Source organism: Bos mutus, chromosome 1 (assembly GCF_027580195.1).
Source record: "Bos mutus isolate GX-2022 chromosome 1, NWIPB_WYAK_1.1, whole genome shotgun sequence".
In the NCBI taxonomy this organism is placed as follows: Eukaryota; Metazoa; Chordata; class Mammalia; order Artiodactyla; family Bovidae; genus Bos; species Bos mutus.
In genome coordinates this window covers 44,958,775-44,979,750 of record NC_091617.1, presented here as the reverse complement: position 1 = coordinate 44,979,750, position 20,976 = coordinate 44,958,775, and the positions used below count along the sequence as shown (strand labels likewise).

Here is a 20,976-nt window from a genome sequence, read left to right as displayed (position 1 = left end):
TCTCCCCTAAAACCTTTAAGTAAAATTGACACATAAGGAAAAGGCAGAATGTTTGTCTGGTGTCATTTGTGTGCTTCCTCACACAGAACTTTGGGAGTAGTCATACCTCACTTTAACAAACACAGCCTTCTTTCAATAAATGCATTTCTCCTTGGCTTAGTACATTGTTTCAGGGGGAAGGGCAAGATATTAGCATTACTCTTCAGCAGATCCCATCATCTTTACCTGGTTACACTTAGATTTATTTATTTTTTTATTACAGTTAATTTGATGTCAGTAGTTGTAGAAAGTAAAATTTGAGAGTAAAATTGTTAATTCTTAAAAGACATTGATAGTTACGGGAGTTATCCCTCTGGAGAGGTTTTTTTTTTTCTTGCTGACTTCCCTTTTGGAGCTGCCCTTTCTGAAAAGTAATTGTTAATGTAGAATAAAAACCATTTTCAGATCTTATATTAACTAGCTGTTCTCCAGTATTCATCTGGTTTTAACAGATGAATATGAATTTTTTTAAGAATTAATTTTTTCTTAATTGTGCTAAATTGCTTCACTTCTGTCTTTTTGCGACCCCGTGGATTGTAGTCCATCGGGCTTCTCTGTCCATAGGGCTTCTCTAGACAAGAATACAGGAATGGATTGCCATGCTCTCCAGGGGATCTTCCTAAGCCAGCGATCAAACCCATGTCTCTCATATCTCCTGCACTGGCAGGCAGGTTCTTTACCACTAGCGCCACCTGGGAAGCCCTTTTTCCTAATAGTGTGTTTTTAATTTTCTCATACGAATTCTCAGAACAGTCTGTTGGCTTAAAAGGATCCTGAATTCTGTGTGACATTTGTATGCATGCAGTTGCTATTTCATTAGGATGGTTGCTAATTGGGCTTCCCCAGTGGCTCTGCGGCAAAGGATTTGCCTGCAGTGTGGGCAACCTGGGTTCAATCCTGGGTTGAAAAGATCCCTTGGAGAAGAAAATGGCAACCCACTTCAGTATTCTTGCCTGGAAATTTCCATAGACAGAAAAGACTGGAGGAGTATAGTCTAAAGAGTTACCAAGAGTCAGGTACAACTGATAACTGGATGCACGCGTGCATTCTAGGAATAACTGGAACTTGAATGACTGGAATGACATTTGTAGTCATGAGACTTTCATAAGTAACCAAAGATAGAAATTTGATTAATAAAACGAATTTTAAGTTAGAGGTATAAGGAAGGTGGATAGCATAGAAAGAGAAAATAAGACAAAGTTTCTTCTGTGAGTCTGTACTAGGTTTTCCTAAACTTCCTGCTGAACACGGAAGAATTAAGCCTTGCATAGTGTGCTGCTCAGACCTCTTTTAGTTACAAGTAGCAGAAACCCAATTCCAGTGGGTTTAAGCTAAACGCAAAACAAGTATTTGTGGACTCACATAATTGGCAACTGTAGGAGCTGAATAGCTTCTGGCTTATTTGTTTTGGGTGCTGGTTCTCAAGGTATGGTCTGGGAATCTCTAGGTTCCCTGAGTTCCTTTTGGGTCTGTGGTCAGACTTTCATAATTTTAAGGCATGGTTTGCCTTTTCCTCTTAATCTCCCACATGTGTACAGAACAGTTTTCCAGAGGTTACATGACTTGTATCACAACAGAGTGAATGCAGAAGCGTATAGAGGAAGGCATCTGTCTTTCAGTAAGTCAGATGTTAAAGAGCTGGGAAAAGTAAAATAAGGCCACTCTTCTTAATTTTGGGGAAATAAAGTTGCTTAAAAAATAAAAAATGTTAACATGCAATGTGCTTATTGTTTTTAAATGAATTATTAATAATAAACAGTCCATAAATAGAAGTACCACAAAATCTGATTACCTACTTTTCTGGAATATGGCTGTGAATCAGGAATTAAATATGAAACACCTCTGAGCATGAGAGGAAAGGGTATTTTTATATACTAAATCTCACTCATGAGAAGCTTCTGCAGGCTTTCTTTGTATTATATTGTATCTATGTGTTTAAATTATTTATAACCCCAATAAAGATAAATATATTATTTCCAAGTTCACAGCATATCAAAGCAGTGAATTACATGGGGACACAGATTAAAAATTATTGGCACCAGAGACAGGTTACTGACAGTTGAATGAAATAATAAAGTGCATGGGTCATTCATTCAAGGGAGAATGACCATTGGAAATGCTTAGCAACAGCAACAATATGACAGATATTATAGAGTCATAGATCACAATGTTCAAATGAATTTTTGAATTATAACAGGAAAGTCGAAGGAAATTTCAGGTTGTCATGGAGAAGGCAATGGCAACCCACTCCGGTACTCTTGCCTGGAAAATCCCATGGACGGAGGAGCCTGGTAGGCTGCAGTCCATGGGGTCGCTAAGAGTCGGACACGACTGCGCGACATCCTTCTCCCTTTCCCTTTCAGGTTGTCAACTGTTAAGGCAACATCTTGGAAATCTTTGTTGATTCTCATTTGCACTTAAGGATAGATAATGTTTTTTGAGTACTTAGGTTCTAAACAGTGTGCTGAGAATTTTACAAATGTTGTAGTTCCTTCAAAGGCTTCCTGAGCTGGTTATTATATCTGATTTACAGATGAGGAGCCTGGAATTTAGGGAGGGTAAGTAACTGTTAGCAATAAAAGAAGCAGAGCCAGGATTTAAAATGTGGTTTTTCTGATTAGAAAATATAATTTTAATCTTTTTAACTCTCATAGGATGTTAATGGACCTTACTTGGAAAAAAGGTTTCATGGACAAATAAGTGTGACAACTGTAGTTATAAGAAAATGTTACATACTGCAGGATTTTTTGGAGCTTTTGCTATGCTGATATACATTTTGCCTCTCCAAGAGAGTGACTGCACATGCAGTGTTTTTCAAATTTGATTGATTTTGAAACTTTTCCCTCAACCCTCAGTTTCATCTTGAGAATCTAGTGTCACAGGATGGTACACTTTTAAAAATAGGTCCAGATGATATCTGTATATTATGTATCATCCGGTGAACCATAATTGAAGTTCAAAACCAGAAGATACAAGTAATCATTGTAATATTACGTTATTTGTCGTGATGTTAGCTGAAGCCATTGGAGTAGATAGAATTACCCACAGGAAAACTATGGAGTGAGAAAAGTGTTGAATCACATGTATTTAATTTCAAAGTAAGGAGGAAGAAACACTGGTAAGCAGTTAGATAGGCAGATTAGAAGGAGTATGATAGGTTTGAGAAGGAAAGGAGAGTGAAAAACAGTGTAAGTCAGAGAGTTAAAGTAGTATGAGGATGCTGGATTTGGCAATTAGGTCATTTTTTTTTTTTTTTTTTAAACCACTGATTTTAGTACAGCAGTAGGAGAAAAGACATTTCAAGAGGCTAAATGAATGAGTGGTGTGAGGAAGCAGAAAATGAGTTATGAAGGAAAGGATTTCTCTGGAACAAGGAGTACAGAATTAGGTAGAAAGGATAGATTTGTGTGGCCTAGGTAAGGGGTCAGTGGAGAGGGAAAGATACCAGATGAAAGATAACTGATAGGGTGAGGTCCTAGGAGAAATGGGGAGCCTCAAAGGACAGCTTGTTAAGACTTGCAGAAAGGAGGGAAGATGGATAAAGATACAGATAAATTTTGAGAAGTTAAGGCTATTGCAGTCATGACTTATAAGTGAAACAGGAGTCAACATCATCTTTTGAGAAAGACTTTCAGGTGGTATTTAGAGCTCAAAATACAGTAGGAGGTCAATTATGAATGAATGAAACTGTTAACTAGTTTTGAAAAAGTCTTTGTTAAAATAAATGTGACTCCATAGATAATAGTGGTTGTGGTTATTAAAATTATGTGATTTTCTTTAACGGTGCTAAGCAGTCCAGGAGCAAGAATTGGGGCCGAAAATAATTTAGTTTTACTTAGGACTAAAGGGTGTTATAAGATGTGGGGGTAACATGTGTTTAGTGTGAGTGAGAAAACAAAAGAGTCAAAGGACAGTGTATTGTAGAATAGAAATTCACATTTGTGAACTCCTGCATTGCAGGCAGATTCTTTACTGTCTGAGCCACCAGGGAAGCCCGCAAAGTGTAATGCTATTTCTTAAATCCATCCATTCATTAATGCATGTTGTGGAAATGGGAATGTGATGTGAAGTAGTTTGTTGGACTCAAGTAAATTAAGATGAGTCCATTGTATTTCGTGAGTTGATTTTTGAAAGTTTTAGAGCTCCAATATGATGGTAGATTTTTAATGATAGGAAAACTATGAATCAAGAATCAGAGTATTTAGGAATGTTGGAGAGGATCTTGGGTCAGTTCAGGGCAATTATAATATGGATAAGGTAATAATACAAGTTATGGGAATTGTTGCAATAAGGATTGAATATTAGTTGAAAGTGGTGGTGGGGAAAGAGGTTGTTAATCTCTTCCCCTATTTTTATAAATGTGAGAAGAATCTTGAGAGTGTCTTTAAAAATAGTGTAGTCAATAAAAATCTGTATAATTTAATTATATAATTATGTAATAAAAGCATAAGTAATAAAAAGGATTCGGTTAAACTAAGGTGGAGGAAATGTTCAGTGAGAAGGCTATAAGGAAAATGTATTGACTTGGGAAAGGAATTTGGTGGGCTAGGGAGGAGATAGAGAAGAGTATAGATGATGACTATACCTCAATTAAAAAAAACAGAAAGCGAAAAGAATATTAAAAAGACATGTACTCAAGGGTCAAGTTAAAAAAAAATGTGGTGGAAAGAGTAATGAGGCATTGTCTGAGATGAGAGAATAGCACTGTAATAAGCTGTAGGGATTGAAATATAGGGCATTGAAATGTGATTCCCAGGCCTGGTGATAGAAGGGAAAGGATTGGAAAGTATATTAGAGGAATGTAGTAACACAAGGAGTGGTTTATAGATAGGATTGAGTAGCTGTAAAGATGCCGACTGGAACGTTGCTATAATGGTGCTGTCTCAAACTTGCCTCTCAGATGGCTACCTCTAATATGAGTCTTAAATAATTTAGGAGACAGGCTAATGTGAGCTGCTGCTGCTTATTGATATGTAACATATGAACAAGTTCCATTCTGTGAGTGTGTTTGTAAGTCTAATAAAGTTAGCCTAGGTACTGAACTAACAGAATTGTCTGTACTGTAATAGGTTTATAATACTTTGCATATAAATAATACACAAAGAAACAAACACACTAAAAACATTTTTAATCTTACAGTACCTTGAAAAATACAGTAGTACAGTACAACAGCTGGTATACAGGGGGTGGCATCGAGTGAACAGGCAAGAAGAGTTACGGACCGGAAGAGGAAGAGGGTGGGAGATGGTAGAGCTGAAGGATCGTCAGCAATAAGAGATGGAGGGCAAGCTGCAGTTTCACTCACACCTGATGTTGATGGCACAGGATCTGGTTCCTTGCTGGATTCAGTTCTATCTACCCTCTTGCTTCTGGACATCCTGGACTTGAATTAAAGATACTGTACTACTGTATACTGTAAAGCACACAAAAACACAGCCACTGTAGAGGATGCAGGCATTTGACAGTATGCACGAGACATGTGAAGTAACTTAGGTGTTTGGACATGCAAGTGCATATTTGCATCTTTGAAAGTTCATGACTTGAAGGTTCATATGTAGGGGACCTACTGTCCCCTATGTTGGGTAATTCACTGTTTGGCTGCACTTAGCATTGCACTGTGCTCCCACCTATTTCTGCCTATCTAAAACTTATTATCCAAAACTTACTTCAAAATCCAGTTCAACTGTGCCTTTTAAGAACTATCTCCTAATTAACTCAAAAATATTTCAAAAAATAATTCAAAGTTAGAAAAAGTATTCCTAATTTTAAACTTCAAAGGTCTCTGTACCTCTTATGTAGGCTTACCAGATTCCATCATCTATTCTAGCTGCTGCATTGTTTAACCTCTGCTGTTATCCTGTTAACCCTGTGACAGGGACTGTCTTATTTTTTATCCCCATAACATCTAGCATACCTAGAGTGTGCTGGTTAACAATACGAACTCTGGACTCAGACCAGGGATGGATTAACATGGCGACCTTGGGCAAGTTATTTAGATTATTCAAACCTAACAACTTCATCTATAAAATAGTGATAATGCCATTACTGAATTCACAAGGCCTTTGTTAGGATTAAGTAAAATAATGTGAGTAAAGTATTTAGCATAGTGCCTGGCAATGGAAATTATTGTTATTTAAAGTAAATGTTTATGGAATAAATAAGTGATGAATGGCTCCACAAACTACTTGGGAAAAAGTCATGCTTTCTAATTATTTAACTTGAATATGTAAAGAATATATATATATATATTTAGAATGGGAATAACTAGAATTTTTCTATATGCTAATACAAATGCATTAATGTTTCTTAAAGAGGATATTTTAGTATAAAATAATGTTATTTCTTTTACATATTTTATACTATTTGCCAGATATAATCTAAATATTTTAATATAGACAATCTCACTTTATTTTGAAGTATAGTTGATTTACAATATTGTGTAAGTTTCATGTGTCCAGCACAGTGATTCAGCTATATATATAGTGTGTATGTGTGTGTGTGTGTGTATATATATATATATATATGTTTTAGATTATTTTCCATTATGTTATTATAAGATATTGAATGTTATTTCCTGTGTCATACTAAATGCTTGTGAATATTTCTCCTTGTGTTATACAGTAAATCCTTATTGCTTAATTATTTTATGTGTAGTACTTTGTGTCCATTAATCACATCAGTTCAGTTCAGTTGCTCAGTCGTGTCCAACTCTGCAACCCCACGGACTGCAGCACTCCAGGCCTCCCAGTCCATCACCAACTCCAGGAGTTTACTCAAACTCATGTCCATTGAGTCAGTGATGCCATCCAACCATCTCATCCTCTGTCGTCCCCTTTTCCTCCCCCTTTCCTCCCTTCAATCTTTCCCAGCATCAGGGTCTTTTCCAGTGTATCAGTTCTTCCCATCAGGTGGCCAAAGTATTGAAGTTTCAGCTTCAGCATCAGTCCTTCCAGTGAATATTCAGGACTGATTTCCTTTAGGATGGACTGGTTGGATCTCCTTGAAGTCCAAGGGACTCCCAAAGAGTCTTCTCCAACATCACAGTTCAAAAGCATTGATTCTTCAGCACTCAGCTTTCTTTATAGCCCAACTCTCACATCCATACACAACTACTGGAAAAACCATAGCCTTGACTAGATGGACCTTTGTTGGCAAAGTAATGTCTCTCCTTTTTAATATGCTGTCTAGGTTGGTCATAACTTTTCTTCTAAGAAGCAAGTGTCTTTGAATTTCATGGCTGCAGTCACCATCTGCAGTGATTTTGCAGCCCCCCAAAATAGTCTCTCACTTTTTCCATTGTTTCCCCATCTATTTGCCATGAAGTAATGGGACTGGATGCCATGATCTTAGTTTTCTGAATTTTGAGCTTTAAGCCAACTTTTCCACTCTCCTCTTTAACTTTTATCAAGAGGCTGTTTAGTTCTTTGCTTTTTGCCATAAAGGTGGTTTCATCTGCGTATCTGAGGTTATTGATATTTCTCCCGGCAATCTTGATTGCAGTTTGTGCTTCACCCATCCCAGCGTTTCTCAGGATGTACCCTGCACATAAGTTAAATAAGCAGGGTGACAATATACAGCCTTGACGTATTCCTTTCCCTATTTCGAACCAGTCTGTTGTTCCATATCTATTTCTAACAGTTGCTTCCTGGCCTGTGTAAAGATTTTTGAAGAGGCAGGTCAGGTGGTCTGGTATTCCCATCTCTTGAAGAATTTTCCACCGTTAGTTGTGATTCACACAGTCAAAGGCTTTGACATAGTCAATAAAGCAGAAATAAATGTTTTTCTGAAACTCTTCTTGCTTTTTCGATGATCCAGCGGGTGTTGGAAATTTGATCTCTGGTTCCTCTGCCTTTTCTAAATCCAGCTTGAACATCTGGAAGTTCACGGTTCATGTACAGTTGAAGCCTGGCTTGGAGAATTTTGAGCATTACTTTACTAGCACGTGAGATGAGTGCAATTGTGTAGTAGTCTGAGCATTCTTTGGCATTGCCTTTCTTTGGGATTGGAATGAAAACTGACTTTTTCCAGTCCTGTGGCCACTGCTGAATTTTCCAGGTTTCCTGGCATGTTGAGAGATTTGCAGCACTTTCACAGCATCATCTTTGAGGATTTGAAATAGCTCAACTGGAATTCCATCACCTCCACTAGCTTTGTTCATAGTGATGCTTCCTTGGGCTCCTTGACTTCCCATTCCAGGATGTCTGGCTCTAGGTGAGTGATCACACCACCATGGTTATCTGGGTCGTGAAGATCTATTTTGTATAGTTCTTCTGTGTATTCTTGATACCTCTTCTTAATATCCTCTGCTTCTGTTATGTCCATACCGTTTCTGTCCTTTATTATGCCCATCTTTGCATGAAATGTTCCCTTGGTATCTCAGATTTTCTTGAAGAGATCTCTAGTCTTTCCCATTCTATTGTTTTCCTCTAATTCTTTGCACTGATCACTGAGGAAGGCTTTCTTATATCTCCTCGCTTTTCTTTGGAACGCTGCATTCAAATGGGTATATCTTTCCTTTTCTCCTTTGCTTTTCGCTTCTCTTCTTTTCACAGCTATTTGTAAGGCCTCCTCAGACAGCCATTTTGCTTTTTTTCGTTTCCTTTTCTTGGGCATGGTCTTGATCCCTGTCTCCTGTACAGTATCATGAACCTCTGTCCATAGTTCATCAGGCACTCTGTCTATCAGATCTAGTCCCTTAAATCTATTTCTCACTTCCACTGTATAATCTTAAGGGATTTGATTTAGGTCATACATGAATGGTCTAGTGGTTTTCCCTACTTTCTTCAATTTCAGTCTGAATTTGGAGAAAGGAGTTCATGATCTGAGCCACAGTCAGCACCTGGGCTTGTTTTTGCTAACTATATAGAGCTTCTCCATCTTTGTCGGCAAGGAATATAATCAGTCTAATTTAATATAATCAGTCTAATATAATCAGTCTAATGGTTGTTGACCATCTGGTGATGTCCATGTGTAGAGTCTTCTCTTGTGTTGTTGGAAGAGAGTGTTTGCTATGACCAGTGCATTCTCTTGGCTTTGCCCTGCTAATCCCATAGTCAAAATTTATTCTCTCCTGCCCCTCCTTTCCCCTTTAATAACCATAACTTTGTTTTCCATGTCTATAAGTCTTATTTCTGTTTTGTATATAGATTCATTTGTATTACCTTTTAGATTCCACATTCAAGTGATATCATGTCATATTTATCTTTTTCTGACTTGTTTCACTTAGGATGACATTCTCTAGGTCCTTTCATGTTGCTGCAAATGGTAGTATTTCATTTTTATGGTAATATTCCATTATGTGTGTGGAATATTTATCCATTTATCCATTTTATCTTTATCCATTTACTTGTTGACAGACATGTAGTTTGCTTCCCTGTTTTGACTCTTATAAATAGTGCTGCTGTGAACATTGGGATTGCTTGTATCTTTTGGATTAGAATTTCCATCTTTTTTGGATATATGCCCAGGAGTGGGTTTACTGAATCATGGTAGCTCTATTTTTAGTTTTGTAAGGAACCCGCATACTGTATTTCATAGTGGCTGTACCAATTTAAGTTCCCACCAACAATGTAGGAGGGTTTCCTTTTCTCTACACCCTCTCAAGCATTTATTATTTGTAGACTTTTTGATGATATTTATTCTTACTGGTGTGAGGCGATATGTCATTGTGGTTTTGAATTGCATTTCTCTTAATTAGCAATTAAGTGATTGTTTATTAAGTGATTCTGGCCATCTGTATGTCTTCTTTGGTGAAATGTCTACTTAGATCATCTGCCCATAGTTTTTTTTTGTTTTTTTTTTTAATATTGAATTATATGAGCTGTTTGTATATTTTGGAAATTAAGCTCTTATCAGTCACGTTGTTTGCAAATATTTTCTCCCATTCCATACGTATCTTTTCATTTTGTTGATGGTTTCCTTTGCTGTGCAAAAGCTTTTAAGTTTTATTAGGTCCCATTTGTTTATTTTTGCTTTTTTTTTTTAGGGAGATTAGCCTATCTCACTTTAATCTTAGCAATCGAAAAGCTGTATATACTCCCCTTTTTAGAGATGAGAAACTAAGTCTCTGGATTAGGAAATGACAACCTGTTCCAATATTCTTGCCTGGAAAATTCCATGGACAGAGGAACCTGGAGGGCTACAGTCTATGAGGTCCCAAAGAGTTGGATACTACAAAGCATGCATGGATGCAGTTGAGTCTCAGGGAAGTCACAGCTAGTAAGCCAAGATATAAATTTAGGTTTTCTGGCTTTAATAATTTTATCCTTGAGCACTGTGTTATACTAGACAGTCACAAGCAGAGGTACATCGTATGTTTATTAAAATACTCCAACCAATCTTATATAGGTTGGAACAACTCAGTTATAAAAACCTCTAAAATTTTGGGAAATCACAATAGTATTAATTAAAAGAAATATGCAAAAAATCTATAAACTTCAATTTAGACAACTTGTATTACTTTAAAAGTATATTTATTTATTAAAAATGTTTATTTATTTATTTTTGGGTGTGTTGGGTCTTCGTTGCTGCACAGGCTTTTCTCTAGTTGTGGCAAATAGGGGCTACTCTTGCTGCAGAGCATGAACTTCTCAGCATTGGCTTCTCTTCTTGTGGAGCACAGGCTCTGGTGCTCAGGCTTCAGCAGTTGCAGCACTTGGCCTCAGTAGTTGTGGCTTCTGAGGTCTGTAGTCTCGTCTCAGTATTTTTGGCGCTAGGCTTAATTTGCCCTGCGTCATCTTCCTGAATCAGGGATTAAACCCGTGTCTCCTGCAGTGGCAGGCAGATTCTTTACCACTGAGCCACCAGGGAAGCCCTATATCAGTCCAGTTCAGTTCAGTCACTCAGTTGCATCCGACTCTTTGCTACCCTGTGAATCGCAGCACGCCAGGCCTCCCTGTCCATCAACTCCTGGAGTTCACTCAGATTCACATCCATCGAGTCGGTGATGCAATCCAGCCATCTCATCCTCTGTAATCCCCTTCTCCTCCTGCCCCCAGTCTTTCCCAGCATCAGAGTCTTTTCCAATGAGTCAACTCTTCGCATGAGGTGGTCAAAGTACTGGAGTTTCAGCTTCAGCATCATTCCCTCCAAAGAAGTCCCAGGGCTGATCTTCAGAATGGACTGGTTGGATCTCCTTGCAGTCCAAGGGACTCTCAAGAGTCTTCTCCAACACCACAGTTCAAAAGCATCACTTCTTCGGCCCTCAGCTTTCTCCACAGTCCGACTCTCACATCCATACATGAGCACTGGAAAAACCATAGCCTTGACTAGATGGACCTTTGTTAGCAAAGTAATGTCTCTGCTTTTGAATATGCTGTCTAGGTTGGTCATAACTTTCCTTCCAAGGAGTAAGCGTCTTTTAATTTCATGGCTGCAGTCACCATCTGCAGTGATTTTGGAGCCCCAAAAAAACAAAGTCTGACACTGTTTCCCCTGTTTCCCTGTCTATTTCCCATGAAGTGATGGGACCAGATGCCATGATCTTCGTTTTTTGAATGTTGAGCTTTAAGCCAACTTTTTCACTCTCCACTTTTACTTTCATCAAGAGGTTTTTAGTTCTTCTCCACTTTCTGCCATAAGGGTGGTGTCATCTGCATATCTGAGGTTATTGATATTTCTCCCGGCAATCTTGATTCCAGCTTGTGCTTCATCCAGCCCAGGCTTTCTCATGATGTACTCTGCATAGAAGTTAAATAAGCAGGGTGACAATATACAGCCTTGACGTATTTGTTTTCCTATTTGGAACCAGTCTGTTGTTCCATGTCCAGTTCTAACTGTTGCTTCCTGACCTGCATATAGGTTTCTCAAGAGGCAGGTCAGGTGGTCTGGTATTCCCATCTCTTGCAGAATTTTCCGCAGTTTATTGTGATCCACACAGTCAAAGGCTTTGGCATAGTCAATAAAGCAGAAATAGATGTTTTTCTGGAACTCTCTAGATCTGATAGACCATCTGATAGATCTAGAACTTTCTAGATCTGATAGATAGAGTGCCTGATGAACTATGGATGGAGGTTCGTGACCTTGTACAAGAGACAGGGATCAAGACCATCCCCATAGAAAAGAAATACAAAAAAGCAAAATGGCTGTCTGAGGAGGCCTTACAAATAGCTGTGAAAAGAAGAGAAGGGAAAAGCAAAGGAGAAAAGGAAAGTTATGAGCATCTGAATGCAGAGTTCCAAAGAATAGCAAGAAGAGATAAGAAAGCCTTCCTCAGCAATCAATGCAAAGAAATAGAGGACAACAACAGAATGGGAAAGACTAGAGATCTCTTCAAGAAAATTAGAGATACCAAGGGGACATTTCATGCAAAGATGGGCTCGATAAAGGACAGAAATGGTAGGGACCTAACAGAAGCAGAACATATTAAGAAGAGGTGGCAAGAATACACAGAAAAACTGTACAAAAAAGTTCTTCACGACCAAGATAATCACGATGGTGTGATCACTGACCTAGAGCCAGACATCCTGGAATGTGAAGTCAAGTGGGCCTTGGAAAGCATTACTACGAACAAAGCTAGTGGAGGTGATGGAATTCCAGTTGAGCTATTTCAAATCCTGAAAGATGATGCTGTGAAAGTGCTGCACTCAATATGCCAGCAAATTTGGAAAACTCAGCAGTGGCCACAGAACTGGAAAAGGTCACTTTTCATTCCAATCCCAAAGAAAGGCAATGCCAAAGAATGCTCAAACTACCACACAATTGCAGTCATCTCACACGCTAGTAAAGTAATGCTCAAAATTCTCCAAGCCGTGCTTCAGCAATACGTGAACCGTGAACTTCCAGATGTTCAAGCTGGTTTTAGAAAAGGAAGAGGAACCAGAGATCAAATTGCCAACATCCACTGGATCATGGAAGCCCTATATATTAAGTTGAAAATTGACTAGAAATTGAATTTATATAAGAAAGGCTTTCTATTTTTTTTAAGAGGTTCTTAACATTTACTTAAGTGTTACTTGTTTTTGGTAGTTCAAGAAGTGCTACTTTATAAAAAAAAATAATAAAAAAAAGAAGTACTACTTTATTGACAATTGTTTAAAACTATCAAAAGCTTAAGTATAGAAGTTAAAATGATTTTTATGTCAGTGATTACTCTAGGAAATGCATTTGGTGAAACACACTATTTTTATGAAATGAGATAAATTGTTTCAGGTCTGTAGATTTCTGGATAAGTTATAGCCCATTTGTTATAACTGTTACTTTAAATGTTTTTTAATTATTAAGTTGAGGTACCACATATAGTCTCTTCATGGTTGCAACAAACTCAAGGAAGCTATGAGCCATGGGTGCAGAGCTACCCAGGATGGCCAGGTCGTACTGAAGAGTTCTTACAGAAGGTGGTTGACTGGAGTAAGAAATCAAAGTCCACAATAGTATTCTTGCTTGGAGAACCCCATGGACTGTATGAAAAGGCAAAAAGATATGTCTCTGGAAGATAAGCCCCCAAGGTCAGAATGCGTCCAGTATGCTACTGGGAAAGAGCAGAGGGGAATTATGAATAGCTTCTGAAAGAATGAAGCAGCTGGACCAAAGTGGTAATGATGCTCAGTTGTGGATGTGTCTGGTGGTGAAAGTTAAGTCCTATGCTGTACAGAACTATTGCATAGGAACCTGGAATATTAGGTCCATGAATCAAGGTAAACTGGACATGGTAGCAGGTGATAGCACGAGAGAACATCGACGTCTTAGAAATCAGCGAATTAAAATGGATGGTAATGGGTGAATTTAATTAGACAACCATTGTAGGCAAGAATTCCTTGGAAGGAATGGAGTAGCCTTCATAGTCAACAGAAGAGTTTAAAATGCAGTACTTTGGTGCAACCTCAAAAATGACAGAAGTCTGCCCCCTAACCACTGATGCCAAAGAAGTTGAAGTTTAACAGTTCTTTGAAGACCTACAAGTCCTTGTAGAACTAACACCAAAAAAAAAAAAAAAAAAAAAGATGTCCTTTTCATCATAGGGGACTGGAATGCAAAAGTAGGAAGTCAAGAGATACTCAGAATAACAAGCAAGTTTGGCCTTGCAGTACAGAATGAAGCAGGGTAAAGGCTAACAGAGTTTTGTCAAGAAAACATGATCATAGCAAACACCCATTTCCAGCAACCTAAGAGATGACTCTACACATGGACATCACCAGATGGTCAGTACTGGAATCCGATTGATGATGTTCTTTGCAGCCAAAGATGAGAGGGTCTATACAGTCAGTAAAAACAAGACCTGGAGCTGGCTGTGGCTCAGATCATGAGTTCCTTATTGCAAAATTCAGGCTTAAAAGAAGAAAGTAGGAAAAAACAATAGGCCATTCAAGTATGACCTAAATCAAATCCTTGAAAGTGATGAAAAGATTCAAGGGATTAGATCTGGTAGAGAGAATGCTTGAAGAACTGTGGACAGAGGTTTATAACATTGTACAATAGGCAGTGACCAAAACCATCCTAAAGAAAAAGAAATGTAGAATGGCAAGGTGGTTGCTTTAGGAGGCTTTACAAATAGCTGAGTAAAGAAGATAAGTGAAAAGCAAGGGAGAAAGGGAAAGATAAACCCAACTGAATTGAGAGTTCCAGAGAATAGCAAGGAGAGATAAGAAGCCCTTCTTAAATGACCAGTGCAAAGATATAGAGGAACACAGTAAAATGGAGACTATTGGAGATCTCTTCAAGAAAGTTGAAGATACCAAGGCAACATTTCTTGCAAGGATGGGTATGATAAAGGACAGAAATGGTGAGACCTAACAGAAGCAGAAGATCTTAAGAAGAGGTGGCAAGAATATACAGAAGAACTATATAGAAAATGTCTTAATGACCCAGATAACCATGATGGTATGGTCACTCACTGAGAGCCAGACATCCTGGTATGTGAGGTCAAGTGGGTCTTAGGAAGCATTACTACGAACAAAGTGAGTGGATACGATGAAATTCCAGCTGCTCTATTTAAAATCCTAAAAGATCATGCTGTTAAAGTACTGCACTCAATATATATCAGCAAATTTGGAAAACTCAGTAGTGACCACAGGACTGGAAAAGGTCAGTTTTCATTCCAATTCCAAAGAAGGGTGATGCCAAAAAATGTTCAAACTGTGGTACAGTTGCTCTCATTTCACATGCTGGCAAGGTTATCCTCAATTGTTCAAGCTAGGCTTCAGCAGTATGTGTACTGAGAACTTCCAGATATGCCAGCTAGGTTTGGAGAGTCAGAGGAAACAGAGATCAAATTCATTGGATCATGGAGAAAGCAAGGGAAGTCCAGAAAAAACATCTATTTCTCCTTCATTGACTACGTTAAAGCCTTTGACTGTGTGGATCACAACAAACTGTGGAAAATTGTTAAAGAAATGGGAATAGCAGACAACCTTACCTGCCTCCTGAGAAACCTGTAAGTGGGTCAAGAAGCAACAGTTAGAACTGGACATGAAACAATGGATTGGTTCAAAATTGGGAAAGGAGTACAACAAGGCTGTGTATTGATACTTTGTTTATTTAACTTATATGGAGAGTACATCATGTGAAATGCTGGGCTGGATGAATCACAAGCTGGAATCAAGATTGCCAGGAGAAATATCAACAATGTCAGATATGCAGATGCTACCACTCTAATGGCAGAGAGTGAAGAGGAAGTAAAGAGCCTCTTGGTGAAAGTGAAAGAGTGAAAAAGCCAACTTAAAACTCAACATTAAAAAATAAAGATCATGGCATCCACTCCCATAACTTCATGGCAAATAGAAAGGGGAAAAGTGGAAGCAATGACAGATTTTCTTTTCTTGGGCTCCAGAATCACTGAGGTCGGTAACTACAGTCATGAAATTAAAAGAAACTTGATCCATAGAAGGAAAGCTTTGACAGACCTAGACGGTGTATTAAGAAGCAGAGACATCATTTGCTGATAAAAGTTCTGATTAGTCAAAGCTATGGTTTTTCCAGTAGTCATGTATGTTTGTGAGAGTTGGACCATTCAAAAAGACTGAGTCCTGAAGAATTGATGCTTTTGAATTGTGGTGCTGGAGAAGACTTGAGAGTCCCTTCTATAGCAAGGAGGTAAAACCAGTCAATCCTTAAGAAAATCAACCCTGAATAGTCATTGGAAGGACTGTTGCCAAAGCTGAAGCTCCAATACTTTGTCCACCTGACGTGAAGAACCCACTTATAGGAAGAGACCCTAATGCTGGGAAAGATTGAAGGCAAAAGGAGAAGGGGGTAGAGAAGGGGATAGCAGAAGATTAGATGGTTAGATAGCATCACTGACACAATGGACATAAATTTGAGCAAACTCTGGGAGATATTCAAGGTGAAAGGAGCCTGGCTTGCTGCAGTCTACAAGGTCGCAAAGAGTCAGACACAACTTAGTGAGCAAACAACAATTACATATGACACAGTACCATGTCTTTGATGTTTGATGACTTTTTATACTTGTATACATACACCTGTGTAACTATCACCTAGTTGAAGATTGGAACATTTTGAGCATCTCAGAAGACCAACTTGTATCCTGTCCCAGTGAGTTAGTAGTCTTTCCCTGTTTGGGTACTTGCACCATCCTAACTAATAGCATCATAGATTTGTTTTACCCATTCTTGAATTCCACATAAATAGAATCGTACATTTTTCTGCATCTGATTTTCTTTGAACATAATGTCTTTGAGATGTACTCATATTGTGCATAGCAGGTATTCATTCTTTTTATTACTATGTAGTTTTCTATTGTATAAAAAATTTTATTCATGTAGTTTTCTATTGTCTAAAAAGGTCTATTCTTGCTCCTATGATGGATATTTGGATTGTTTTTAGGTTTCGTCATTAAGAACAAAGATAGCATTTTTATACATGCCTGTTTTATAGGATAGCATTTTACAGGATAGCATTCTTATGCCTTTTAGAAGCATAGTCACTCATTTCTTTTGGTTAAATATCTATTAATGTTATTGTTGGACATTAAGTAAGCAGGTGTCTAACTTTAGAAGATACTGACTGACAAAGTAGATGTATTCATTTACTCTCCCACAAGCAGTAGATGAGACTTCCAGTCATATAGAATATGACCAATTACCAATACTTGATATTGTAAAAAAAAAACAAAAAAAAACTTGATATTGCTTGTCTTTTTAATTTTGCCCTAAGGGTAAATGATATTCTATTGACATTTTAGCTTGCACTTCCCTAGTAATAATGAAATTGGGCTACTTTAATAATGAGTAGACACTTCATACATTTATTGGCCATTTGGACTTTTTTTTAATTTTTATGAAGTACCTATTCAAGGGTTTTGCCCATTGTGAACACTGGGTTGTCTTGCCTTTGCTTTATAGGAGTTCTTTATGTATTCTGGTTATGAGTCCTTTGACAGATACATGTATTACACAGTATTAACTATAGTCAGCGTGCTGTACATAGATAACTGTGTTATAAATCATCTTCTTCCAGTCTGCAGTTTGCTTTCTCATTCAGTGATGAGGTTTGGTGAACAAAAGTTTTTAATTTTAATGAAGTTGAGTTTATTAATCTTTTCCATTATGGTTAGTACTACTTGAATCTTGTTTGAAAAATCCTTACCAACCCCAAGATCATGACAATATTCTCTTCATTTTTATTCTAGAAGCTTTGTCTTTGATATTTAAATCTTTGATCAATTTATAAATAATTTTTGTGTATAATATGTTTATTACTTATTTGTTTACATCATTTGGTTGTAAAATTGCTTTAGCATTACTCATGGAAAAGATCATCCCTTCCTCACTGAATTGCGGGGGGTGTGTTTGTCTTAAATAAGTGACCACATATGTGTGGGTCTCTATGATTGATTTTTATTATGAAAATTGAGAAATTCCAGTGAATTGTAAGTTCCAGGAAGACTTAACTGTGTTAAATTTGCTCACTACCCAATACCACTGGCTGGCACAGTGCCATGCACATGATAAACATGAAGTACGTATTTGCTGACTGAAGAAAAGAATCATTCATGTTGATGTTTGACAGAAGCCAACAAAAATCTGTCAAGCCATTATCCTTCAGTTAGAAAAATAAATTTAAAATTTAAAAAAAAGGAAAGAAAACGAAACAAAGAACATCCGTTAGGAAGTCTGAAAAATGGTGAAGAAAGATCTAAGCTGTTCTCTTTTGCATAGAAGCTTAGATATGTAGCCCTTACCCTCTGCTCTCCTCTCCTGTAGCCCCCTTGTTCCCCATTATAAGAATTTATCTGGTCTTACAGTTCAACCAAAATATATCAAAGACCTCTCGGATACTAGGATTTTTGCCAGGGAATTTCTTCCTTAGTTCTTAGAGTCAGCTACCTATCGTATTTCAGTTGTCATTGTACATACATTGTTTAATCAAGAAATTTTATGAGAATCTGTTACTCTTCTGTTTATTTTTAACCTTTATGTAAGTCCTTCAGGTTCTGTGAAGTGTATCATTATAAATTGTAAATCTAACAAGAAAAGTTACTTTAAGACAGAAGACAGCTATGAAAGGATTAATTCTGTTCTGTTGTTTCTTAAATGCTAATTTTTATCATGTCTTTGTAGAAATTGTCACAGAAGGGAAAAGGAAAAAGCCTTCATCTTCAGAGTTACATAAGGTATGTATTAGTTTTGCTCTTAACTTTTGGATTATCTTTAGAGTTAATAATATTGAAAGTGTTTTGGTATTTGTCTTTTCAATAAAATTTTAAAGAAAATACTGTAAATCTATAACTAATCAGTGTTTTTTGGGGGATGTGTTAGTCATTCAGTCATGTCCAACTCTCTGCGACCCCAAGGCCTCCAGGCTTCTCGGTCCAAGGAATTCTCCAGGTAACAATAACTGGATTGGGTAGCCATTTCTTTCTCCAGGGGATCTTCCTGACTCAGGGATTGAACTTAGGTCTTTTTTACCATCTGAGCCACCAGTGGTATATCCTAATTAATCAAGGGTTAACTAGAACATAGGAAGTCCTTTCTGGGACCAGGCTTGTTTAAATCATTATAAAATGTACCAGTATACTTTTCAAATATTATTTTAAATTTATGTAAAACATAACTCATCTATTTGATGATCGAATATATTAGAGTACCTCATGTGCATTCATTTATGATACTGTAGATGTTGAAGTGTTGTATTCAAGTTATGCGCTGAAAGTTACTATTTGGTATATATCTTTTTAAACATTTTTTCATTTATTTCTTTCATATAAGCCAGAATAGCAAAACAAGCAAAATGAGGTTTCTACCTACCTAGAAGGTGTTGAAAAAGATATGATCTGTTTTTAGAAAGATAATCTTTTTTCCTATAGAATTTTGTGATTTAAATGCCATAGGGGTCTCACAGAGTTGGACACCACTGAAGTGACTTAGCAGCAGCAGCAGCAGCAGTACCTTGATTTGCATTATAATAATTTAGTAGCCACTTTACTCTGAAGCATTCTAATTATACACAAAGAACTTTAATTTGGCACAGTTTTTGGAAAAAAAGAGTGAGAAGAAGATATCATAAAGGAGGGCTGTGAAATCAAGAGTACCTTGCAAGACCACACAGAGAGTGTAGCTTTGGGTACTCTTACTCTGCCTTTGCTTACTTCAAATTTGTGGGGTGTGGTTTCTTCATTTAATTTTCTGGATTTAGTAAATTCCCTGGTGGTCCAGTGGTTGGGACTCGGTGATTTCACTGCTGTGGGCCTGGGTTCGATTCCTGGTTGGAAACTAAGATCCTGCAAGCCATGCCAGACAGCAAAAAATAAAAGGAAAAATTCTGGATTTAGCTTAAGTGAGATTAATAAAGGAGTTAAAAAAAGAGATTTTACATTGCTTCTATGTGTGTATGTGTGTCCAAGTCTTTGCAGTCCCATAGATTGTAGCCCATCAGGCTCCCCTGTCCATGGAATTTTCTGGGCAAGGATACTGGAGCAGTTTGCAATTTGCTACTCCAAGGTATCTTCTTGACCCAGGGATTGAGCCCACGTCTCTTGCATTTGCAGGAAGATTCTTTACCACTGTGCCACCTGGGAAGCCCATTATCTTGCTACTATGCCCAGTTTTATTTATTTATTTAATTAAAAAATCTTTATTGGAGTGTAGTTGATTTACAGTGTTGTGTTAGTTTTAGGTATACAGCAAAGTAAATCAATTATAATGTACATATATCCACTATTCAACATTCTTTTCCCATATAGGTCATTACAGAGTATTGAGTAGAGTTTCCTGTGCTATACAGTAGATCTTTATTAGTTATCTATTTTATATGTAATAGTGTGTGTATGTGGAGAAAGAAATGGCAACACACTCCAGTATTCTTGCCTGGGAAATCCCATGGGCAGAGGAGCCTGGTGGGTTACAGTCCATGGGGTCGCAAAGCGTTGGACACGACTTAGCAACCAAACAACAACAGTGTGTATGTGTCAATCTCAATCTCACTGTTTATCCTTCCTCCCTACCCCCTTTCTCCTCTGGTAACTGTAAGGTTCTTTTCTATGTCTTTGACTCTATTCCTGTTTTGTAAATAGGTTCGTTTGTACCATTTTTTAGATTCCACAAATAAGCAATGTCATATATCTGTCTTTCTCTGTCTGACTTACTTTACTCAGTATAACAATCTCTAGGTCCATCCAGTTCAGTTCAGTTCAGTCGCTCATTTGTGTCCGACTCTTTGTGACCCCATGAATCGCAGCACGCCTGTCCATCACCTGTCCAGCATGCCAGGCCTCCCTGTCCATCACCAACTCACGGAGTTCACCCAAGCTCATGTGCATCAAGTTGGTGATGCCATCCAGCCATCTCATCCTCTGTCGTCCCCTTCTCCTCCTGCCCCCAATCCCACCCAGCATCAGAGTCTTTTCCAGTGAGTCAACTCTTCACATGAGGTGGCCAAAGTATTGGAGTTTAAGCCTCAACATCAGTCCTTCCAATGAATACCCAGGGCTGGTCTCCTTTAGGATGGACTGGTTGGATCTCCTTGCAGGAGTTTTCTCAAACT

General features: G+C 37.8%; 1 protein-coding gene across 14 annotated transcripts in view; it reads left to right on the top strand.

Moving 5' to 3' along the window:
• SENP7 (SUMO specific peptidase 7) overlaps window positions 1-20,976 on the top strand; it is a 185,669-nt gene that overhangs the window by 42,175 nt on the left and 122,518 nt on the right. For all 14 annotated transcript variants that reach the window (XM_070368720.1, XM_070368745.1, XM_070368746.1 and 11 more), the window contains exon 3: window positions 18,555-18,607. In XM_070368720.1, the coding sequence (XP_070224821.1) occupies window positions 18,555-18,607 (53 nt within the window). The remainder of the gene's footprint in view (window positions 1-18,554; window positions 18,608-20,976) is intronic.